The following is a 23,893-nucleotide window of genomic DNA, read 5'->3' as shown; positions in this document are numbered from 1 at the left end:
AGGATGATGGAGACCCACTGATTATTTGTGTGTGAACACTGGGAATACATATAAGGGGTCAAGCCCCTCTTTTTTGGGGGGCGGGATATAAAACACTACAGGTAGGGCTTACCTGATTACAATGCTATCAGTACAAAAGCTTGGTGAAAGGAAAAGTCTTAATGGAGCATCAAAAAGCCAGCAGAGGGATGCGTTGTGGAAAGGTGGATGATCGGGTAGCCTCTGTTCTTGTTTTTAATAAGGGTTTTTTTATATTGTGCTTTTATGTTGTGAACAGCTGAGATCTATGGGTATAGGGCGGTATATGCATTTTATTATTCTTATTCTTCTTCTTATTATTAATAAATAAATAAATAAATAAATAAATAAATAAATAAATAAATAATAACCAGGCTTTGAGGCAAGCAGTTACACAAAGCAGGGTCAAAACCCAAAAGGCTATATTCTGTACCATATTCCAGCTAAAACAACTTTCAGTGTCAGTAGGGCACAAAGTACAGCCTCAGATTAGAACAGGCAGGCTGGCTCATGAGTTTGGCACTATCATCACTAGCGAAATGTCAGGGACTGTTGGGAAGCTGACGAGTGTGCACCAGGGGAAGGAGGGATGAAGTCTGACACGGGAGACGAGACCAGTGATTTGTGGGGAACTGTACCAGCCAGGAGGCAAGAATCGTAGGCAGGGGAAGTGTCAAAGATAGAGGGTGGAGCGCAGGATGTGTTGGAATAAGAGGAAAAGAGGCAAGTCAGGCAAGTGAAGGGCCAGGTGCTTCCCCACCTTCTCCTGCACTACTGTCTCCCAGAACCAGGAGGGGATTGAAAAGGGATGAGCAGAGGAAACTCCTATGTCGGCGTAGCCTCTGCTTGCCTCTGCCCGTTGGAGCAAGTACATAAACTGGTGGAGCAGAAGCGGTCCCCTGGTGCAGCAACTGCTCCACTGAGTGCGGACCTGGGAATAGATTGTTGCGCAAGAATATCCAGAGCTGTAGAAGCGATTGTTGAATGTTATCTTTGACAATCAAGAGTTATCTATCTGCTGTGCTTGTTCCTTTGGCTGTGAAGTGCCCTTGGCACGAAAGACACATTATGTGAAACAACCATCAGAGGATGCTTAGAGTACCATTAAATAACAATACTATAATTCCAAGGTATCTCTCCTTGCTCTTACTCACAGTAGGCTTGGACCGCTCTGCACACCCAAAAAAGCTTCTTCATCAATAACTCTCAGATATTTGTTCTTATTCAGATACCTGCAAGGGGGAAAGATAGCACCAATAATTAGCTGATAGCTTATATTTTAACAGAGTTAATTGTATGGGAATAGTAAAAAAGTCAGACTGGGAAGCTAGGTCAGCTGTTGCTGAATATCAGGCCCACTTTCTTCATCAAGGGGCTTCTAACAGAACATCCACTGAAGCCTATGGACAGGATTCCCCTAAGGAGCCTCACCAGCAGCTACCCCGCTTTGCCCCCCAAAATTGGTTGGGGTATGTGTGTCAGGATAACTCCCAGAACAGTGGTCAGAAGGAGGGGAGGGGAGATTGTTGCATCCAGCAAGCTAAAATTCTGATACAGACAGAATGTTCATTTCCCTTCCTCCCAAAGCAGCCCAGGGTGGGAAACAAGTGTTAAAACAATAAAAACCTTATTGAAAAAATTCCAGAAAATATTCAGACTAGAAAAATCATATTAAAAGAGCAATGTCTTCAATAGGCATTGATTCTAATATTCAAGGAACCAGTGACCTGAGCTATCTCAAGAAACAGCAACCCAGGGGAGCAAGCAAAGCATCCAGATGCCCCAGTCCTCCCAGTGCTGCAGAAATAAAATGAATGTATAATCTCCAGCAATATTGAATGTATAATCTGTCAGTCAAGGTGAGAAACTTGTGGCTCTCTTTTTGATATGTAGAAATGGCATGGCAATGGACACCAGTGAACAGGATTATGAGATCCCTGATCAACCATAAAAATTAGTTCCACTTGTATTGAGCACTTAGGAAAACTGCATATAATATAATAACGTGCATCATAATGTGTATACAATGTGCAAGAAATGTTCACATTTTAGTAGAACGGCAGGGGCGCGGGTGCTTCTTATTGTGATTAAGGAAAGAGATGAGAATTGGGGGGGGGGGGAGGAGTCAATGTAGATAAAGGCAACAATATGTTAAGAAAATCTGGACTCTATCTGGAAGCACCCAAAGTTCTTCATATATAAAGTTGCAGTGGCATTGCTTTTTTCTGTGGCTTTATGGATTTTAAAATTTCCAACAATACAAAAACTGGAGTGTGCCTGAAGATAGTAAGCGCCTTAGAAAGAGTAAACATGGTGCTGTTTTTTTAAAACACACACACAAGCAAACGAACAAACAGCCCTTGCAAATTAAAAACATTAAACAAAAAACATTAGACAACTGACGTATGGATGGTAAGTTTGGTGTGCTAGAATGAAGTATGAGAAGACTCTTCTGCCTTGAATACTAAAAATCAATGGAAGATGAATAATTGTTGTTGTTTTTACAAGTCTTTTCTCTGATATTTAGGACTTCGTTGGAAAACTGAAATGTAGCTATCTGGTTCTACCAAGAAGGCAACACAGACTTTCAAACCAATGGCACGTTCATAACAATGCCTTAGCAAGGAGGGGCTGCGATGACAGCTGCCAACTTCAACATCTATGAGCCAGAATGTAGGATTTCCTGATGTTAATGGATTTCAGTTGCTTAAACCTTTTCTTTTAATAGTATCCAAAAGGATTTTTCTTGCTAACTCACTTTATTGTTATGTTTTTGTTGGTACAACATCTAGAGAACTTATTTTAATAAATGTTAAAGGTGATTAATAAAGAAAGTAAGACAAAACATGCTAGAAGGCATACAGACGTTTAAGGGACTGTCTAGTTTGGCCCTTGTCTGGGCTCCCTGTGGGGGGAGTTCGCCTTTCTATTTACAGCAGGGAGGGACATTTATGAGTAAAGATTTGGAAGATGGTCTGCGCAGACGGTCTTCTGTCTGCGCAAGCAAGCATATGTGCATGTGCGCACAAGCTTGGCCTCTTTTGTCTAGTTACTTATAGCACAAGCATCACATAAGGAGGTACAAAAATAAATCGGGGGGTGGGAAAGATCTGAATGGTAGACAGAATATCCTGTCTATCTGCCTTTCTAAATCTTACACATATTCTGAAAAGGCTCTGACCTTGTTTCATTTCTTTGATCCGAGGAATTTATTATTGTTATTATTCTACGGGGATTGACTGGCTTAAAATAGCCTTCTATGATAAAAGCCTTTTTCTATGAGGGTTAGAAGTTCGAACTGAATTGGTTTTGGAGAAGGATTGTTACTTAGGAGCTGCCCACATCTTTCACAATGGTTTTGTTGGCAGACCACCTCTGCGTTACAAAGGTGACATGAAGGCTGGCAACATCAACCCTGTGGTGCAGGAATCCCCTACAGATAACCACAGTGCCTGGAGATAAACAGACAGACAGGTTGTGTATCCACAGTTGTGTATCCCCAGCAGTGACCAGAGGAAGAATGACCACTGAGAGGAGCGCAGAGAGAAGCAACACCATGGTGCACCTGTAGCAGCACAACCAGATGCCTTCATCTGCAACATCTGCAACAAAACAGGTCTATCTACAGCCACAGCAGGCTCTGCAACCCTCCAAGAGTTTGACTTCATCCCCAAAGGTTCATTCCTCCACTGTCTCCCGAGACAGATGGATGCCAGCCAACCAACTCCATGCCAGAAAGAACATTCTGTTATTCTTTTCTCAACACCTTTTCCCTCAATGATATATGTAAATGGTGACCGGGCATCACTGGGGTCATATCAGTGCTCAAAATGGCCCAAAAGAGCTTAGTTTCTGTGTCAACTATTTATTTGATGTGGCTGTTCAGATATTTTGAATTTCCTTAAAATGCTGACTCGAGGCATTTTGAGGACTGGGATGAAGGACAAGATGGTGCCCCCTTCCAATCCCATTTACAGAAGCCAACTATACTGCCAGTTGAACCTTCATGAGGCAGCATACTCCAAAATTATTTAAGGCAGCAGGAGAGCTTAGGAGAGGTACAGGGCAAATCATGGGGCACATACAGCTCTATCCTTGAACCACCTCTCCATTAATCCCTGCCTGTCTCTCCAGCAATCTCTATCTGGGCCATCAAGCTACACAAAACCAATAACCTATTGACCAACCCCCCTCCCCGAAAAAAACCCCAGACACTTGTGGCTCTGTGGTCATATCCACAAGTATTGAAATGCAATTTCTCTCCGCTCCTTTTTTGGAGCTCCACAAGTGGTCCTTCTGAATCTGGAACTATGTTCAATCTGTTGTGTTTGGAATGCAACAAGTCCATCTTTCTTCTCCTATTTCTTATCTGGAAGGGCATAAAATGATAGCAGGCGCCCATCAGGTTGCTGTAGCATGAGTCAAAATAACAGGGCCATCCAAAATCGGCATTCCAGCCTCTCTCAGGTAGGAGCCAATGATCAGATGTTGAAAATCCAAGCCTTGAGACAGCCTGAAACTTGGTCAGTTGTCTTAGACCGGAGCTGGGACACTGTGCCAAAACGAAAGCAGAGCTGGGCTAGACCAAAGAAGCATCAGAATTTTTCCTAATTCTTGCTGTGCAAGAAGACAAGTCGAAGCCAGAGCAGAGTGCAGACCAATTCGGCTTCCAAACAAAAATGAAACACAGTTTAAGACTATGAAGCAATGGCAGAATGGAACAGGGGGAAAGGCAGAAAGCTTTTTGCTAAGGCAACATTCCCGTATGTAATATATGAACATCTGGCTGGAGAGGAGGACCAGATTGGCAAAATCTCTTTTAGGAGAGGGAGGCGCAAGGAATTTAGGAGCACAGTGCATGTATATTCAGTAGAGGCATTTGTCTATAGGTACTATACATTTCAAACACATTCCCCCCTTCCCCAACAATCCTAGGAACTATAGTTTGTTAAGAGTGCTGGGAATTGCGCCTCAATAAAGGTAAGCTACAGTTCCCAGAATGTGGGGTGGGAGATATGCTTTAAATATATATGTGCTTTGTAACGATTTGTTGGGTCTCTGGACCATAATAAAGATTGTTGTTGTTGTTAAATATATATGCAGCCAAACAGATGAATGGGGAAAGCTTTCAGACTGGTTTGTCAATGGAAAAGTCCAAGTCACATACCTGTGTCTCACTTACACCCCAAGCTATACCTAATTTTGAGTCCTCAGCTCTTTAGCTTCCTTCTTTCCACTTCACTTTAAAAGCACTTTGTGTAAGCAACAACCAAACCAACCAAGCTGCTAGAATTACACTTTCAAAAATAAATTTCGCTGTCAGGGCATGTCTTCATTATTTTAGAATCCATTACTAAAATGCTAAAGCAGTTTGTTTTAGTTGCGAGTGCCTGAGCCAAGGAAGCTAATCAGGATTCGTGCTGGAATTACCTAGCGTTACCATATTTTTAAACATTTCTAGCACATCAAGAGACACCAAAAAAAGAACTTGAAAAGCATGCCTTGTGGCTTTTGGCTAGAAGCAACACTTGCTCTCTCCCCACAAAAACCTACCTTCCCCCCCAAAAAAATTATATTAGTACTGTCATTCATATGTTTGACTGAAGCTAAGGAGCATCAAGTGCCAGTGAAGTTTATTATTTCTGAAAGGAAAGATGGGGGGTAATCCTGTACGGTCATTTTAGATTCCAACGTATGTGAATTGTCTCCTTTTCCAGGCAGTTGTCACTCATGATGACACACCAGTCTGTGATACAAGAGTTTATTTTAAGGTAAGAGAAAGATACTTGTGGGGCTCAATTTTACAACACCAATTTATAGTTGACGTTTATGTTATATTTTAAAGCACCATACAGTTCAACTGCTCCAAATGGGAGCTCTTTTTAAAAAGAATAAAATAAAGTATGGCCACAGTAGGGATGAAAATGATACTACAAAAATGCTTGCGAGCCAGTTCAGGTGACAAACCAGGAAAAGTTAGGCTAAACCAGGTGGGACATTTGTCATGTAGTTCGGTGTTGCAAAGGGTTAGGAATGCAGGAAGCTGCCTTATAATGAGTCAGACCATCTAGTCTAATGTTGTCTACACTGACTGGCCGCAGTTTTGTATGTGTGTGCATATGAAGAAGTAAGCAAATGTAAGTGTCCACACCTACAAAGAATAGAATAGAATCAACTGCACAGCAAGCAGTGATTTTTTGCTTATTCATTTGGCATGATCTGCTAAGACTACGGCACAATTAGCCTGAGTGTTTAGGTTAGCACTTAGATTAAAGCTAGCCTTGAATATTCTGTTAAAGGAGATTTATACTTTGTTTCTACAGGTGCCTGGAAGTGACCAGCTTGTAAAAACACGAGTTCCTTTTCAAAAACACAAGTTACTCATGGTGAGCACAAAGTCAGGTTTTCAGATGAGGTGTGGCTGTTTTGTTTCAAATAGTATGAAATGGAGGTTCCAAGAGGTTTAGTTCCATTGCAGCCAGAGGATTTTCTAAGGCCCTGGAAAAGCTTGAAATGGGAGCTATTTTCATCATCACCACCACCATGGTACCCTCATGTGCATCTATATTTTTATTTCACTTGACAATGGTAATTTGATTAAGAAACAATCAAATTTTGTAGCTTTTAACTCATACTTTCTAAACAGCCCTTATAGTTTAAAGACTTTTTGAGAAAGTGTTTTTAGGAACAAAGAACTCCCCCCCCTTTTTTTTTGCAATGCCATATAGTGGGAAGAGGGAACTGTGGCCTTCCAAGCATTGTCAGTTTGTTCAACTGCACAACTGCAGTGGTTTTTTTTTGTTTCTAAACACACAATGTTGAGCTGACAAATTTATTTGTTTTGTTCTCTTTTCCCCTTCATTTTTTGTGCTGTGTGTTTCCCCCTAATAAATTTGCAATTAAAAAAATCCAAACAACCTGGAAAAATGAAAAACAATTTCTCCAAATCTCCTTGCTTCATTTATTTCCTATTGAATTCACTGTAAATTACTGCACAAGCATCTTTCTGTTTTAGAATGGGAAATGCCTGTAGTTTCAGGACTGAACGTAAATTAAGTGCATGCAAGCTTTTGTTGAATTGGGAGTTCATTCCCAGGTGTTTGCTATTGTGCAATCCGCTTGTTGATATTTTTCATTTTTTAAGATGTGAGTACTGCTTAGCAGACTCCTGAACACATGCCCCGTTTGTGCAAAATTAACACATTCAAATAAACAAACTGGAAGACAAAGACAAAAGAGAGCATTTACCAGTATGGATGGGAATAAGAAATTTAATTTCAACTTCAGCTGCAACTGGGCATGTGTGTAAACCTGTTGTTGGCATCCGTCTGCCTTCAGAGTGAACAAATGAGGTAAAATCTGAATGGAGAAAACATGGCTTCAAAGCCAGACCCATCTCAAATGTGCACAAGCCCTATGAGATGCTGTTTCACCCAAACTTGAAAACTTTTAAAAATCGTTAGGTGCTTAATTGAACCTGGTGTGGTAAAGTGTTTAAGAGACTGAGCAATGAATTGTGAAGTAACAGTTTCGAATCTCACATCTGCTATGAACTCACTAGCTGGTCTTTGGCAAGCCAAACGCGCTCAGTTTCAGTTCCCCCATCAGAAATAACAGGGATAATGGCACTGACCTATCTTACAGAGTTGCTGTACGGAGTGCAATTAGATAATGCATCCAATATTCTTTAAATACCTGAAAGCATGATGCAATTGGTAAGTATTATTGATTACTTACACAGAATCTAGCTTTGTTCCATTGAAGGCATGGGCGTCAACCTTTGTGAACCCATTGTTGTACAGCTTTCTGTAAACAAACAAAAAATAGATTATTAGCTGATGTGACACAACTGTAACTAGGCTTTTTTACTTTTTGCATGCACACTGTGTCCTAACTTACTTTAGTCTCAATGGGAATGCTTGTTCCCATTGCTCCCCACCCCCAAAGTATACTTTCCCCCAACTAGCATCTGAACACCTATATATTTTTGGTTTGATGGCATTATATGAAATTCCATTATATCTTGGTCTATTTATTTTTCTTCCTACTGAAACCAATGGGAGGTAACATTTAAGAAATAAACCACTCGGGGTGAAATTCCAAACCGCCTACTTACTGCCTTGGCAGGGGCAAGCTCAGTGGGGCTTGCGAAACAGTGTCCCCTCTCCCAAACACAGCCCCCCTCCCATCGCCTGAGGATTGCTCTGCCCGTCATCTTTGCAACTGACAACTATTTTCTTACTTAGAATTACTCATTACTGCTTCACAACTACTGAAGCGAAAAGGAGGAAGAGAAAATAACTTGTGCCCGATCAACATACAGGCTAAGGGATTCGTTGCATAGCCCATGAAATGCGTTTGCAGGCACCGAAATCATGTATGGATTATCAGCCATTTCACTGTGAAAAAAGGGGGAAAGGCTTAGTATAACAATAAAATACAATTATATGTTAATATAACTCTATGATTATAAATATAGATATAGACACACACACATGCTTAATTTTTCTTTAGACATTTAGACAACTGCACTGTACTGCATGTGAGACAGCCCTTGATAAAGCGTGTTCTCCATAATAGAGAGCACGTGTTGCGGTGGGGGCCATAAAGGCCACCCCACTGTTGTTGGGCAAATTGGCCACATGCTGTGATTGGGCAAGGAGTGTTGCTGGGGAGAATGTTATGTTGCTAAACTGTGGGAGGGGTCAGAGGTCTTAAATACAGGGCTCGCAGCCTGGGGCCTTCTCTTAGGCTGTGTGCACCGGATCACCCGCCAGTGGCGTAGCGTGGGTTGTCAGCACCCGGGGCAAGGCAAGTAATTTGCGCCCCCTAACCCATGGATTTGCGCCCCTTAACCTGTGGATTTGCGCCCCCTAACCTATGGATTTGCCCTAACCCCAGACGTTGCGCCCGGTGCGGCCGGCCCCCCCTGCACCCCCCACGCTACGCCACTGCACCCGCCCATCCACCCTGAAAAGGGGGGGCGGGGTTCGTTGTCCTCTGACCATGCTATGCCTGTCATGGGGTCGTCTGCCTTGGGGCAGGGGCCTGGTAGGAATTTTGTCCATTTGGCTGATTGCCTGTTGACATTTGGTTTTTGCCTACTGCATAGCAAATCATCACAACTTGTAAGGTTGGCGGTTAGGCATTGGTTAAAATTGGTTGGTGGAGGGGTAAGTGCCTACCCCTCCAATGGTGGTGCTGAAAGGGAATTCTGTTAAAGGAATGCAGGGGCTTGCCATCCCCTTTCGTCCTAGTCCCTGGCATCGGACTTGGGCCATGCAAGCCCCAGGGGGCATGAGGGTAAGAGATGAGGGACTGATGTTCAGCTTAATTTCTCCCCAACATACTTCTCCCTGACTGGCTTCCGCTGGAATCCGGAAGTCAGTTCTGTCCCTGGGGAAAAGACAGATAGTCGTAACCAATGCCTAAGCAACCACTCACATGTGTGTATTTAAATAAAGTTGTGGCCAAATTCATGCCAAAAACCTTAAACAAAAATTGATGTGTGAAGTGTGAGTTATTGGGGTGGCCTGGGGGACCTCGACGCGCAACTGGAAATTTCAACTGATGCAGTATCCTAATAAGGATAAACAATGGAGAAAATAATATACCAGCACTTCAGCAGCTTTGCTGCCCCCCCAATTGTCTTCTTCATCCAGTTAAAGGTACTTGTTTTGAAGAACAAAGTGCTTTAACAGTCAAGAAGACCATCTCCTCCTGAAGTTTCATTATGATTTTCTACAGTTTTCAAAGGGTTTTCAAAGGCCTCTTCAGTACTATATATGCAACAAATTAGAGCACCTGTAACACGCAGAGAGGCTCTCTAGTGAACTCTGGTTGGAAGCAGAAATTACAACAGATAAAAAAGGGTGCCACTGAAAACAACACTTGTGATTCTCTCCTCCTCTATCCTTCACGAAGTCTAGCAGTGCACAACACACAATGGACTACAACTTGTCTCTGCCCTGATAAACTTCATTGGCTGCCGCTCAAAGAAGAAGGGAAACTCTGATACTTGCAGCAAAAAGTTCATATCTGCTGTCACTGAGTTGATCTTCGTGAGGTCAGGGAAAACTCTGAGTCCAGTGTTCATGATCACACTGAAATAAAGCAGAAAGAGAGAAGGAGAATTAAATGGTGTGCCTATGTACCCAAAGAGATCCATCACCATCGGACTTCCGGGTTAGTGCGAACGGCTAATGGCGGATTCCCTCCGAGCTCCGGAGGGAATCGGCTCTTCAGGAGCGGGGTCTTGCCGCTGCGGCGACGCGGGGACCCTTAGAAATCACAGGTGGGGAAGCCTGTGAACTTGGTGACTCGGCGGGCACCATTTGCGTCCCCCCCGACCCGTGAAGAAGCCTTTTTAAAGGCTTTGGAACGGGGGATGGGGTGAGCGGCGCGGTGCTGAGAGTCGACTGCTTCTCCTGGGGAGTGAAGCCGCAAGCCATGGTCGGAGGGCGCTGACTTTTTCCTGTGAACAATCGGACCCTAAAAGTAACAACCCGTGAGTAGTACGGAAAATTGGACTTTTTAAGGAAATTTTCTTTGGAATCTGGCACGATTGGGGAAGGTGCAAACAGGAAGTCCGCCTCCCCGCCTTGTAAAAGATCTAAAGCAAGGACTAGTTAACTAAAGTCGAGAGAATTGTCTTTTCGATAAAAGATATCAATTTCACGATTTGGCGATATAAGTATAAGAAATTGTGCTGGAGGATAAGAGTTAATTTTGAGAGTTGAAGTTCCACCCCCCCCGGACCCGGGAGTGATCCGCGAGAGAGCCTGCTGAGGAGACATAGAGAAGTTTGACAGCTGTCAAATTTAGCTGTCAAAAAGGAAAAAGAGAACTTTGTTTCTGCTGTCTCTGCTGGATACAGTTGCTGCAACTTGGTTATATTTTGTTGAAAATAAGTAAGAACTGATACAAATTAACCTGACTTTTGGATTTTAACTGGAAAGAATACTAAGTTACTAAATCCCTCCAGAGGAGGATTTGGGACACTACAAGAATGGCTGGAAAAGGGAAAATTCAGGCTGGGCTGGACAGAATATTTGTTCTCCTGGGAAAGTTACAAGGCCAAATTGAGGTTTTGTCTACAAATGTAACAACCTTGAGTTTAAAAGTAAATAACATTACGGAACTTGGTAAGGACTTGACTCAGGAAGCCCATGCAGCTGGACAAAAAGAGGATTTTGAGAATTCTGAAAGTGTGGAGAAAGAGATATATGTTGTTCCTGAGGAGAAGGAAGGAGGAGCTGTAACCTTGCAAATGACAAAGGAGAGCCAGAGGCCTGACATCATGCTCAAAAAGGGAAACAAAAAATCAAACCAAAGGCCTGACAGGATGATTACAAAGGAAAATAAGTACTGGATGATGAAATTCTGGTTTAAATTGGTGAAGGAAGAATGGAGAGATTCCTTTGTGTGGAGACCTGAAGATCTATGGATTACAAATTTGATTAAAGTGGAAGCTGGAGTCTTGGTGACAATTGGACTTTTGGACCTTGCTTTTAAGTATGGAGGTCTGGCTGGAAGAAATTTGGACTTTATTGAGACAGAGCTCCTCCGAAATTTGGAGTTTAATATTAAGGACTATCAAAAAAACCGGCAGAGAGGAACTGAGAGAGAATTAAGAGCCTCGGACGTGAGATCTCCAGGCTGATAGAAGATTAAAACTGGACATTTGTTGGGGATCGAAACCGGGAAAGGGGGTGGTGGGGTTTGAGAATCCAAAGGGTGTATAATTATGATCTGTCTTTTTTTTTGTCTGGTTATTAATATGAAAATTGGGAAATTTGTGGAATGGAATCAGGGTCGACTTTAGGAAAAAGATTTGTGTATTGAGGTACAAATATTGATGTTAATAAGCTAAAATAAGTTAAAAAAATTAATTAAATATAAAAAGGTTAAAAATTGGGGATAAGAACTTGTTGAACAAACAACTTGAATTGGAATGCAAGAAGGGGAAGTGTGGGGAAGTCTGGGAAATATGGTAATGAAAATATGGAATTGTAAATTTTATGTGTTTTTAAATTTTTCCTTTTTTATTTTTTTGTATTTTTTTGTTTTTTTTATTTCTTTTGTATTGAATTTGAAAATCCTAATAAATATTTCATTAAAAAAAAGAGATCCATCACCATCATTATTATTATTATTAATTTATTTAAACAGTTTATATGCTGTTTAGCAGCGTAGCTCTAAGTGGTATACTGTAAGGTTGCAAAAGATTTAAGATAGTTAGTGCAGATATGCCTTTAAAACGATGACTGTACAATCTAGGCCAAACTAAGTTCCACTGATATAAATTAGGTTCATATACCTGTGGGAGCAAGGATTGGACTAGTTGACCTCCCAGGGTAGCATCTAAGCCAGTGATTCCCGATTGCAAGAGTGACATCTCTGCAAGACTAGGCTGCAGTGGTCAAAACTGGCTGGACAGGAGATTTATCTGAGTCTAGAGTCTACGTATATCTCATCTGTTAGTGAGATTCATTCATTGCTGTTGACAGCTGACCCTTTGAATGGCAAAGGAAGTCTAGGGACTCAGCTACATTAGTAAAGAAAAAGTGTTTTATATGTGTTATAACACTGTGACACCAAAAGACGCTGTGGAGTCCTGCCTTTCGCCAACGTGATTTCCCATAATAAACTTTACAACGCGTTTTCCTGAAACACTTTTTTGATGTGCCTACATCCAGCCTAGGATTCCTCCCACCCAGCCCAGATAAGAAAAGTGTTTGTGAAAATGAGTAATCGGTTAGCAGTATGCATCAGACTGGGAGAGACAGAGTTAGTTTGTGCTCTGAAAATATCTGGTGTGGGGTGGGACTGACTTGTTTCCCTAGGATAGCTGACATGGGGCAGTAAACTTCAGTTGAAGGTGTAATACTTCACCTAGGCTCAACCTGTATATTTGTAAATCATTTTTCCAAAACGCCAGTAAGCAGTGGTATTTTTCTAGAAAAAGAAGTGCCAGAACTCACAATGATCGCCTCTTTTGTTCTCTTAGAATGGCAATGGCTCCCACCTGAGAGGAGTCGGAACTGAGTTCCGGTGACTTCTGGATGAAAAAAAGCCATGCCAGTAAGCCTCCATAGAATAAGAATAGGGGCACTGCTGTAAGCATGAAAAAATATCCCTATTTTGAACTCTAATGTTGGCGGGTAGAACCCTGAGGTTAAGGAAGCACCCAAATCTTTCAAGAACAGCAATTCCCTAGGCTTTTGTTTTCAGTACTTACAGGTATTTCAGCAACGGGAGATTCATGAAGGCTTCGGGATCTATGTATTGTAGGTTTCTAGCATTTCGGATTTCTCTGTTCAAAATACAATCAAATGTCCACAAAGAACATTAGTATTTCTGCTCTTGCACACCTCACATTAAACACACACACACACACACACACACACACACACACACACACACACCATAGGAAGATGTCTTATACAAAGTCAGACCACTGGTCCATCTAGCTCAGGCTTTCAGACTGGAGTATCTCCTGCTCCCCCAGAGATGCTGAGTACTGAACCTGCACACAAAACAGATGCTCTCTGCCCCTGAGCTTTGGTCTATGAAATTCTGAGAACTGAAAAGTCCATTCTTATAAATGAGCTCCATGTGAACTATGGCCTATTAGCAAATGTTTCGTCCAAATAACGTGTAACAAGCTGACCTCACTCAAAAGCAAGAAGACCTGTTTTCTGGGTGGTATGATTAGCATAATTTTCTGAAAAGATTGGATTCTGGACCCCTTTACACTTATGTAACAGAAAAGAAACACTACTTTGGCCTGCTCGTCTTTGTATATGTTGGCCTTTGTGTTAAAAAATAACAGTTGTTTAATGTTTTCGAGGTCAGGCACAAAAAAGATTTTCTGATGTGCAAAAAGATTTCAGTTATGAAAATGGGTTCAGAAAGAATATTAAATTAATTAACAATAAAAACAAAGCATGCGGGGGATTTTAGCATTGCCATATGGCTGGATTCCTTCTGGGCTGCCTGGAATGTCACTATTCAAGAAGCAAAAGCCAGTACTAGAAAATGAAAAGTCAGCCACAATATTGGTGTGTGATCTATCTATCTATCTATCTATCTATCTATCTATCTATCTATCTATCTTGCATGCCACCCCAGTCTCCGAATGGCACAAGATTCCACGGGTTCCAGGGACCACTTTCCTAGGAATGATGGGCAGCAGAGACTGTGGTGTCTTTATGATATATGGTTTATTTACACATATCTACAACCTGAGCCTACAATGCTCACAGCATTAACACCCCATAAGGGTATTGCTTCTCCCATAGCCACAGCCTTGGATTCCAGACGAAAACAGGCATGGTTCTGCCTCTCAGCTGCCCAGCCTGCTTCTAGCTTCTAGCTCTCTCAACTCTGGCTTTTGCCTTTCTAACTAACATAGAGACCCATTGGGCCTCTGGCACAGAGCCACTTCCTTTGTTAACTTAATGGCACACCAAACCCTGTTACCTCTTCTGCTTCCGACACCTCCTCCTCCTAGCCTGCTCCTTCTTCTCCCTCTGACCATTCATCCATCCCACCACCACTCATCTGGCTCTGAGCCTTCTTCCCCCGGGGGTTGCCTTGGGGGTTCCCCAGCCTCTGTATCCAGCCAATCCATGACCCCCTATCATGCCCTCCTTATGAGCGCCTCAGGAGCTATTTTTGCCTTCCATAGTCTGAGACAAAATTTTGGACTAGATGATTCTTACGCTCCTTTTTCTGAGCACATGTCGAAGCCAGAGCAATTAGCCCCTCTTTTTATGAGGAACAAGTTCTCAATTAAACAAACAAACAAAGCATTAAAAATATACAAATGGTGTGTTCACTCACTCGCTTTCCTTTAAAAATAAATGTTAACACATACATAAATACATATACTTCTGAATAGTCCTCTGTTGCATGACTGCTTTTCCCCTAAAACTGTTTAAAGTAATTGAAACCAATCTTTAAACAAACTATGATGATAGCGGCTAAATATTATTTTAGAAGTAAGGCTTCTAAAATGTAATGTAACATAAATGTACATACAGCAGACAGCATTTGTTTATTCCCCAACTGACCTTGCCCTCTGGAGAATAATTACACAGAAGCCAGTGACATTCAACTAATGCTAATGATCTAAGGGGCTCTGAAGAGAATTCAGAAAAACACTCACATTTCTGAAGGGCTTTCCCTCACAAAATGATATCTGGCATGCATAGTCAAACCTTTTAACCTTTTCCCAATTAAGTTTTCTTGTCCTAATTGACAACAGGTATGGTTAGATGAGTGTGTCCTTTGGGCTTCATAATCCTGTTTAGCAGCACAATCTAGCAGTTGCAAATAGACTGTGGAGATAAATTAATATTATGCAACTTTCCGAATGCTGCAAAACAAACCCACCAGTTAATGGCACTAGCATGTCATATTGGTGTTCATTGTTAGTGCCGCTTAATGAATATGGGTTTTCATTCATTTTTTTCTTTTTTGGTAACATAGTTTTTATTCATTTTCATCTATGGGTTTTCTTCTATAGCTGGTATATTTTCCCCTAGATTAAATATACTGAAGCATATACTATTACATAGTTCACCACAAAGTTAATTGTTTCTTTTTTGGCGATCACTTGTAGCCGAGTAAGATTGTCTTCCATGAACATGGTCTTAGCAGTGAGTCCGTAAGTGACTGTGGAGGCCAATTCTGGATCCACGCATCCTTCCACAGTGGGGACATAGGTTTCCAGGCGGGAGTTGATCACGGTGAGGGTTTGCCAAACGTGCCTTCCTCTTAGCTCGTTATTCCTTTGTGCCCTGAGTTCGTGCTTCTTCAAAGTCCACGACACCTTTGGTAAAGGCTGTTCTCCAATTGGAGCGCTTGCAGGCCAGTGTTTCCCACTTAACAGTGCTTATACTACATTTTTTAAGATTTGCCTTGAGAACATTCTTAAGCTGGGAATAGAATAGTTGCTTTGGAAGATAATAATCAGGCATCCAAATAGTTAAGCAGTCATTGGAAGATATATATCCAAAAGAGAGACTAGGGATTTGGAATAAGCAGCGGATTAGGGAGCTGTGGAACTGACATTCTTATTTAGCTCTTTAAATATTAAAAAAATAATATTGATGTTTGAAAATTAACAGTTTTGAAGAGATAAATACATCGCTTGATAACCTTAACTTTATGAGCTGATCTACTGTAGCCAAGTTCACACAACCAACTTAACACATTTTACCAGCTGTTTTTGCACCATATCATAGGACCAGTTCAAATTATTCAAGGATTTTCATCTACTTACATATGCGTGACTTTGTTTAGATTTCTGAAAGAATGAGCCTCCAGCATCTGCAGCACTGCATCTATGGTGATATAGCTACATGGGAGAAAAATGGGAAGGGAGGTCATACACAAAGGCAGATGGAAATCTATGAGTTGAGTTCATTGTATCTGTTCTCTGTAAGTATTCCTCTGCTCCAGGGAGAGTCAATGTTGTGTCCCCCAGATGTTGGGCTACAAGTCCCATTGTCCCTGATCATTTTGGTTGGAGCTGATGCGAGCTGGAGTCCAACCACATTGGGAGGTTAGCTGCCCCTCTTTTCTTTCATTGTTTTCAATTGGCTATGTTGGAATGGAATTCTAAACAACAAGTTGGTGCCTTGGACTTCTGCATAATCTCCGCCTCTTTTGACACAGCTGCAAGGATTTGCTTCTACATTCAAGTAACCACAGTCTGCTGTTATCTCTGAACTGGGACAGACTGTGGCTAGTTTTAACTATGGTTTGTCTGAACGAGCCAGCTGCAAACTGCGCTTCAATCCTGGCTGGTTCTGATAAACCGTCATTAAAACGAACTGCAGTGCTTGCAGTTTCAGGGAATCCAATTCCCTATGCAGAGGAAGAAGTGTCTTCCCTGGTGGGGCCGTTACGCTAGTGTCCCAGCAGATGGGTCACTGTTACTTTCTGAGAGGGGGCATTGGCACGGTACACATGCACCACCGGCAGCCCTAGACTGGCTCTTGTTTCCACCATGCCAACCTCCCCACTCCCAGTAAGCAATAATAGTGACCAACCAGCCAGGAAGCTAGCATAGGAGTTCCACCCTACTTGGTGAACCACTTCAGATGTTGCTGGACTCCAATTCCAATCATCCTTAAGCATTGACTACCATGGCGGGGGCTGATGAATTACGATTCCAATAACGTGTGGAGGGCAACATCCCTGGTGTATTATTAATTTATTTCATTTTGGCATCCACACTTTGAAACTCCCTGCCTATTGACATCAGGCCTGAACCGTTTTGTTCACCTCATCTGTTTGTTACTCAGTCAAGTTTGCCTGGGGTTTTTTTGTTTTATTTTAATTCTTGGATTCAGTCAGCTTTATTCAGCTACTTCTGCTAACAATCCGAGTTTTTTTTAATGCTTCACCCCATTTTAACATAAAAACACATTGGGGGTTGGAACTTACATCCTGGAGATGTTGGGAAGATTGGAGAATGCTTCTCTAGGAATTATTCTCAAATGGGTTTCCATAAACCTCCTGTAGGAACAAAACTCTGTTAGTTCAAGAGACTTACAGATTAAAAAACCTTTTTTTCCGTTTCTCAGAGCAGAGTGGAACTTATGTTGGGGGTAGAAGGAGAAATGATTACAGACACAAGGCAGGTGGAGATGAGAGAATATGATGAGAGTATATGACAGGGGTTAGCAGCGTTTGGGCCAGGGGTCACATTTTGAATTTTAAGAGAGTGCTGGGGGCGCCAGCCACAAAATGGCTGCCATTGGGGTCCGATATTGGCTGCCTTGGAGGCATGGCATAACACTAAATTAGAGTACAATCATGATGAGACTTTCCCCAGAATTTGATTTGGGATAGGGACATGGTAAATGGGGAACACAATCTCTTCCAGTGCCACAGTTCAAATCATAGGCAGACTTTATGTTAAGCTGCTTTAAAGTAAAAAATAAAAATAGTGAACGATCCAGTTGTGCCTCTTCCATATACTATACAGTCCCCTTCCTCAAAGAGAAAAATAATGCTGGTATGGTTTTGCACATCTTTGTATCCTCTAAATCATATTTCAAGAATAAATTTTAGCATGTTTCCCTCTCTTTTCCTACCTTGTAGGACTCCTTGTTGTTGTTTTTAACTAAATATTAAGAACATAAAAAGACACCTGCTAGATCAGGACACATAGCTTAATGGGTTCATTGCTAAATCTGTACACCATGGAACAGCTCCCCAAATCTGCCTATTCTTAAAAAAAGTTTTATTTTTTTTAAAAAAGTTGTTTATTATGCCTCATATTGCAGCTGGTGTAATTTTTGTCTAATAATGTCAGTCTTCATGGCTTTACCACATCTGCACAATTAATTATACAAAATACACTCAAAACAATAGGATTAGTGGAATAGGAAGGCTGAAATCTGTGTGTCAGACTGAATCCTATTTTTTTTCACTTAGGAAGCAGGATGAAAAGCTATTAATATGACATCTATTAAAAACTCCCCACTCCTTACCCTAGTATCTTCCACAAATATTTTCCAAAATCTTGAAAGGAAACCCTTTAAACCAGGCATCCCCAAACTCGTCCCTCCAGATGTTTTGGGACTACAACTCCCATAATCCCTAGCTAACAGGACCAGTGGTCAGTGATGATGGGAATTGTAGTCCCAAAACATCTGGAGGGCTGGGTTTGGGGATACCTGCTTTAGACAGAACATCTAATACTTTATAGTTAATTTCAACAACAATCACAAAGGGCAAGGCAATGTCGATATTAAAGTATTTTAAATCCAGGCATTCCTAGTGCCAAATCCTGTTATTCACAGCCAAAATCCCTCAATGACTTACGAATAAGTTATGATAAGTTAATGGAGGCAGTCATGCCTACAATTAATGACCATAAATCATAATTGGAGGAAGTCGTAACAATTAAATATCCAAAAGCCTGTAGTGCACTTCTGAATTAGCTAGTCTTGTTTCTGAAGTCAAACCGATGCATCAGGAATGACTAATTGTTGAATTTTTTTTTAATTCTGAATTTTGTACAGAGTACTTCATGCCTTTCATTATCTGCATTCATGTGCATTGATTAAATACTGAAACATAAGAAGCTAAAAACATAAGAAGAGCCTGCTGGAACAGGTCTATAGCCCATCTAAGTCCAGCATCCTGGTCTCACATGGACCAACCAGATACCTGTGGGAAAGCTGCAAGCAGGGTTGCAACCCAAGACCCCTCTTCCCTCTGTTTTAGAGCAACTGACATTCAGAAGAATTACTGTCTCCAACTGTGCAGGCAGAATAAGGTAAAGGTAAAAAGGTAAAGGACCCCTGGATGGTTAAGTCTAGTCAAAGGCGACTATGAGGTTGGGGCGCTCATCTTGCTTTCAGACCGAGAGAGCCGGCGTTTGTCTACAGACAGCTTTCCGGGTCATGTGGCCAGCATGACTAAACCACTACTGGTGCACGGAAGACCACAACGAGTGCAAGAGTCCACAGAAACAGTGTTTTTCTTCCCGCCGTAGCGGTACCTAGTTATCTGCTTGCACTGGTGTCCTTTCAAACTGCTAGGTTGGCAGGAGCTGGGACCAAGTAACGGGAGCTCACTTCATAGCAGAGATTCGAACCGCCGACCTTCCGATCAGCAAGCCCAAGGGGCTCAGTGGTTTAGACCACAGCGCCAGAATATAACCATCATGGCTAGTAGCCATCAATAGCCCTCTCTTCCATGAAGTTTTCTTTTAAAGCCGTCTAGGTTGGTAGCCACCATTGCTTCTTCTGATTAGTGAGTTTCACTGCCTGAGAAATGACTTTCTTTCATCTGTCCTGAATCACTTGATGTCCACGAGTTCAACAGTGGTACCTCGGGTTACATACGCTTCAGGTTACACACTTCGCTAACCTAGAAATAGTGCTTCAGGTTAAGAACTTTGATTCAGGATAAGAACAGAAATCGGGCTCCGGCGGCGCGGCAGCAGCGGGAGGCCCCATTAGCTAAAGTGGTGCTTCAGGTTAAGAACAGTTTCAGGTTAAGTACGGACCTCCGGAACGAATTAAGTACTTAACCCGAGGTACCACTGTAGTGTTATGAAAGAGGGAGAAAACATGTTTTCTGTCCACTTTCTCCATGCCATGAATAGTTTTATAAACCTCTTGTTATATCACCTCTTCCCATTTTTCTAAATTGAACAGGCACAAATGCTGTAATCTTTCTGTATAGGGGAGCAGGAGTACCAGCTTGCCCCATGACCGTGGGTGCCTGGGCCGTGGGTGCCATGCAGCGTGCATGGCCCTGACACTGAAATGTTGGGTGTCCGGCCCCTTCATGGGGAATTTGGTGGGTGCTTGGGCACCCAGGGAGTTGGCACCTATGTAGGGGAGTTGCTCCACCCCCTTGATCATTTTGGTTGTCCTTTTCTGAACCTTTTTCAACTTGTTTTGCAGCGTGGAGACCAGAACTGTACATAATATTCCAAATGCAGCTGCACTGCAGATCTGTATAACAGCGTCAAGATATTGGATTCCCAATGACCCCAGCTTGCCGTTTGCCTTTTTCACAGCTGCTGAACACTGGGTCAATGTCTGCCTCAGGCCAATCTACTATGACTGCAAGGTCTCATTCCTGGTCAGCCACCACCAGTTCAGACCCCATGAGCATATATGTGAAATTAAGGGGTGTGTGTGTGTGCCATGACACAAACTTTATGATGCATGCATCCATGCATGCAAAAAAAGAAGAAGCAATTTTCAGTTATTTTTTGTATATTTACTAGTGTGCATCAGTCATACAGAGGGATAGAAGAATGCAAATGAGCTGGAGGAGTTGAAACCAAATTGAATTGAATTGAATTGAAATTAATTAAAAAAATTCTTTTGTTGAAACCAGAATTCAAAAATGGGACACCGATGAGAGCAACCGCAGAGAAGAACCAGCGAAATATTAAAGTAGTGGAACAAGTGAAATATTCTAATTCATAGCCATACGTAGATTAAAAAAATTATAAAGGCTGTCCCTGTAATTGCAACACTGCAGCATCAACAATACCTCTGAACATATACACACAACAAAACCTAGCCCAGCAGGTATTCTCATTGATTTATTAGGAAACCTGCCTACAAGAATATCCTCAGTCTGGAAGAATGGTGATGTGAATCCACTCAAAATTCATCTTATAAAAACATAATAGTTGGTATTCGGTCATCTAAATATTGACATAATTTTCTATTTTGGGTGTATGTTTTTAAAACTATGTATGTTATATTTTGTTCTCTTACTTAGCTTCTTCAAACTTTTTTGGAAAGACAGGGGACATAAATGTTTCAAATGAATGAATAAAAATGAATAGGTTTGACATAAATGTAACTAGGCAAATCGCTTGCAAATCTTTGCAGGGGAGGCTTTGCTTAAAATATTTGCTAGCCATACCTTTCTGCACTAACATAGTTCATGAACAGAAATGCTCATTCATGAAGAATTCATGCAAATATTCCCACCCACTTGAAATATTTCCTCTCCTCCACTAACATCATTACCAGATTATCTCAATTAGAGTAAGTTCATACTGCACTGTATACAAAACTTGAGAAATGAATAGTGACTAAGAGTTGCTCAACAAGTTGACTTATTTTTTGGTCTTTATATTACTACATATTTCAATTCTTCATAAAATTTACCTAGGCTGAGTATACACACCATACGTTTAAAGCATATTCAAAGCACATATCCCCCACCCCCAAATCCTAGAAACTGTAGTTTGTTAGGAATTATAACTATGTGAGGAGCAAACTACAATTCCCATAATTCTTTTTTTGGGGGGGTATACAGTTTTTTACCGCAATCCTGCGAGTAAGCCCTACTGAATTCAGCAGGAATATCTTGAGTCAACATGCATAGAATTAGGTTGCCTATTTTCTTATTTCAAGATAAATATTTCTTCTTTTCAAAATATATTCCCATTGTTTTGCAAGTTCATTTATAGACAGTGCCACTTAACATTTCTGCCAGCATTGTTTCAATCTGATCAGGATTCCATATTCTACTGTCCTCTGAGATACAGGGAAAACAAACCAAGATTGCTGTTTACTAGTGCCCAAAGGATTCCACCTTCCTGGTGGAATTTCTGCTTAACTAGCCACCACCTGAGATTCCAACTCAACTCTAGTTTCGTGCCCTTTCTTCACTTTTTAATTAGATGATTCCATCCAATCCAAGAGAAGTTACCACTTTGGAACTAAATAAATAGTCTGCAATTCAGGAAACACACTTTTATATATTAAAAAGTTATTTTCATTAATATAAATTATATGTTATTTTCACTGTATCTTTGTGCACAAAACTGTATCACAAAATTTGGAAACACTTAGTATGTTTAGCCTGGAAAAGAGGAGACTGAGAGGAGAGAAGATCTTCAACTACATTAAGGGCTTGTGAGGGTAGGACTTGGGGCAATGGCTTCAAGTTGCTAGAAAGGAGATTCTGACTAAACATGTGGCATTAAGAGCTGTTCAGAGGGGAACAGACTCCCACGAGAGGTGGTGGACTCTCCTTCCTTGGAGGTCTTTAAGCAGAGGTTGGGTGACCATCTGTCATGGATGCTTTAGCTGAGATGCCTGCATTGCAGGGGGTTGCACTAGGGAACCCATGGGGTCCCTTCCAACTCTAAGATTCTATAATTCTGATTCCATGATCACATATAGAGTACACTGCTGCTTTTGCAGCAGATTCAGAAGCCTGCTGCCATCTACTGTCTAGATTCAGTAGCACAGTAAAAAGGGATCCGTACCTTCCTTCTACAGTGGTACCTCGGGTTAAGAACTTAATTCGTTCCGGAGGATCGTTCTTAACCTGAAACTGTTCTTAACCTGAAGCACCACTTTAGCTAATGGGGCCTCCTGCTGCCAGAGCACGAGTTCTGTTCTCATTCTGAAGCAAAGTTCTTAACCTGAGGTACTATTTCTGGGTTAGCGGAGTCTGTAACCTGAAGTGTCTGTAACCTGAAGCGTCTGTAACCCAAGGTACCACTGTACCGTTGTGCAAATCCTTTCCCATCCTCAATGAAAGCAGGGGGTATTTTTCAGTTGTTTTCAGGTGTGGAAGGAAGATTCGTCATTTTGTCATTACCTGAATAAAATTACAAGGTGTGCTTAAAAACAAACAAACACGTTTTCAAGCATAGATTTATGCCACCCTCAGGCACCTCTGTAGCTTTCCTCTTCCTAGAATGTCTATGGAAGAATGCCCAAAGTGGGGGCAGCCAGGGAGGCTGCCTACAGAGCACCTAAGAACTGCACGGTGACTTCAAAAATAAATAAATGAAAAGGAAGGGAAAGGAGATTGCTAGCCGCTTTGAGACTCCTTAAGGTAGTGATAAAGCGGGATATCAAATCCAAACTTTTCTTCTTCTTCTGTTAACTTTTTTTTTTTTAAAGAACATTGCAATACTCTCAGGCACTCTGAAGACAGCATCTCGAGCTGTCCACAAAGTCCTACTGTGGGCATTACAGCTATGTCTGCCCACCTACCTGCCTGGCTGATCTCATAGTATTATGGGACAAAAAACATGGCTTCCGAGGCCAGTCTTAAAAGGCTGGGCAGGGTCATCTGGGAGAAGGCAGTTTCTGAGATGATCTGGTCCTTATTAGGCTTCTGAAAGATCAATGCCAGCACTTCGTCTCGAGTCCAGAAACAATTGGGCAGCCAATGCAAACAGAGCAAGATCGGTGTTGTATTCTCCAATTTTATATGGCCCCAGCATTTTATTTATTTAAACAATTTATATATTGCTTAACTACAATAATCAATAAGTGGTGTGTACAAGAATACAGTAGAAATAGGTTAAAACTATAAAATCAGTCTTTAATTAAAATGCTTGCTCGAA

At 41.6% G+C, this 23,893-nt stretch overlaps 1 protein-coding gene and 1 long non-coding RNA gene across 3 annotated transcripts in view; one reads left to right on the top strand and one right to left on the bottom strand.

The window, feature by feature from the left end:
• The window catches only part of TSHR (thyroid stimulating hormone receptor), an 83,556-nt gene that overhangs the window by 45,610 nt on the left and 14,053 nt on the right, over nucleotides 1-23,893 (bottom strand). For both annotated transcript variants that reach the window (XR_014548021.1, XM_083613621.1), the window contains exons 3-9: nucleotides 17,479-17,550; nucleotides 16,310-16,384; nucleotides 13,259-13,333; nucleotides 10,041-10,121; nucleotides 8,340-8,417; nucleotides 7,756-7,824; nucleotides 1,173-1,250 (exon numbers count right to left, since the gene is read on the bottom strand). Coding sequence is in view for 1 of the 2 variants with exons in the window: in XM_083613621.1 (XP_083469747.1) it covers nucleotides 1,173-1,250; nucleotides 7,756-7,824; nucleotides 8,340-8,417; nucleotides 10,041-10,121; nucleotides 13,259-13,333; nucleotides 16,310-16,384; nucleotides 17,479-17,550 (528 nt within the window). In the remaining variant the exon portion in view is untranslated. The remainder of the gene's footprint in view (nucleotides 1-1,172; nucleotides 1,251-7,755; nucleotides 7,825-8,339; nucleotides 8,418-10,040; nucleotides 10,122-13,258; nucleotides 13,334-16,309; nucleotides 16,385-17,478; nucleotides 17,551-23,893) is intronic.
• On the top strand, nucleotides 5,687-8,426 carry LOC310766721. The gene is made up of 3 exons (XR_014550387.1): nucleotides 5,687-5,789; nucleotides 6,342-6,415; nucleotides 8,265-8,426. It is a non-coding gene; the product is annotated as an uncharacterized lncRNA (long non-coding RNA).

This window comes from Podarcis filfolensis (assembly GCF_964270895.1).
Source record: "Podarcis filfolensis genome assembly, chromosome: 1".
NCBI lineage: Eukaryota > Metazoa > Chordata > Lepidosauria > Squamata > Lacertidae > Podarcis > Podarcis filfolensis.
The sequence above is the reverse complement of the archived record's forward strand: the minus strand, read 5'-3'. Positions and strand labels throughout refer to the sequence as shown.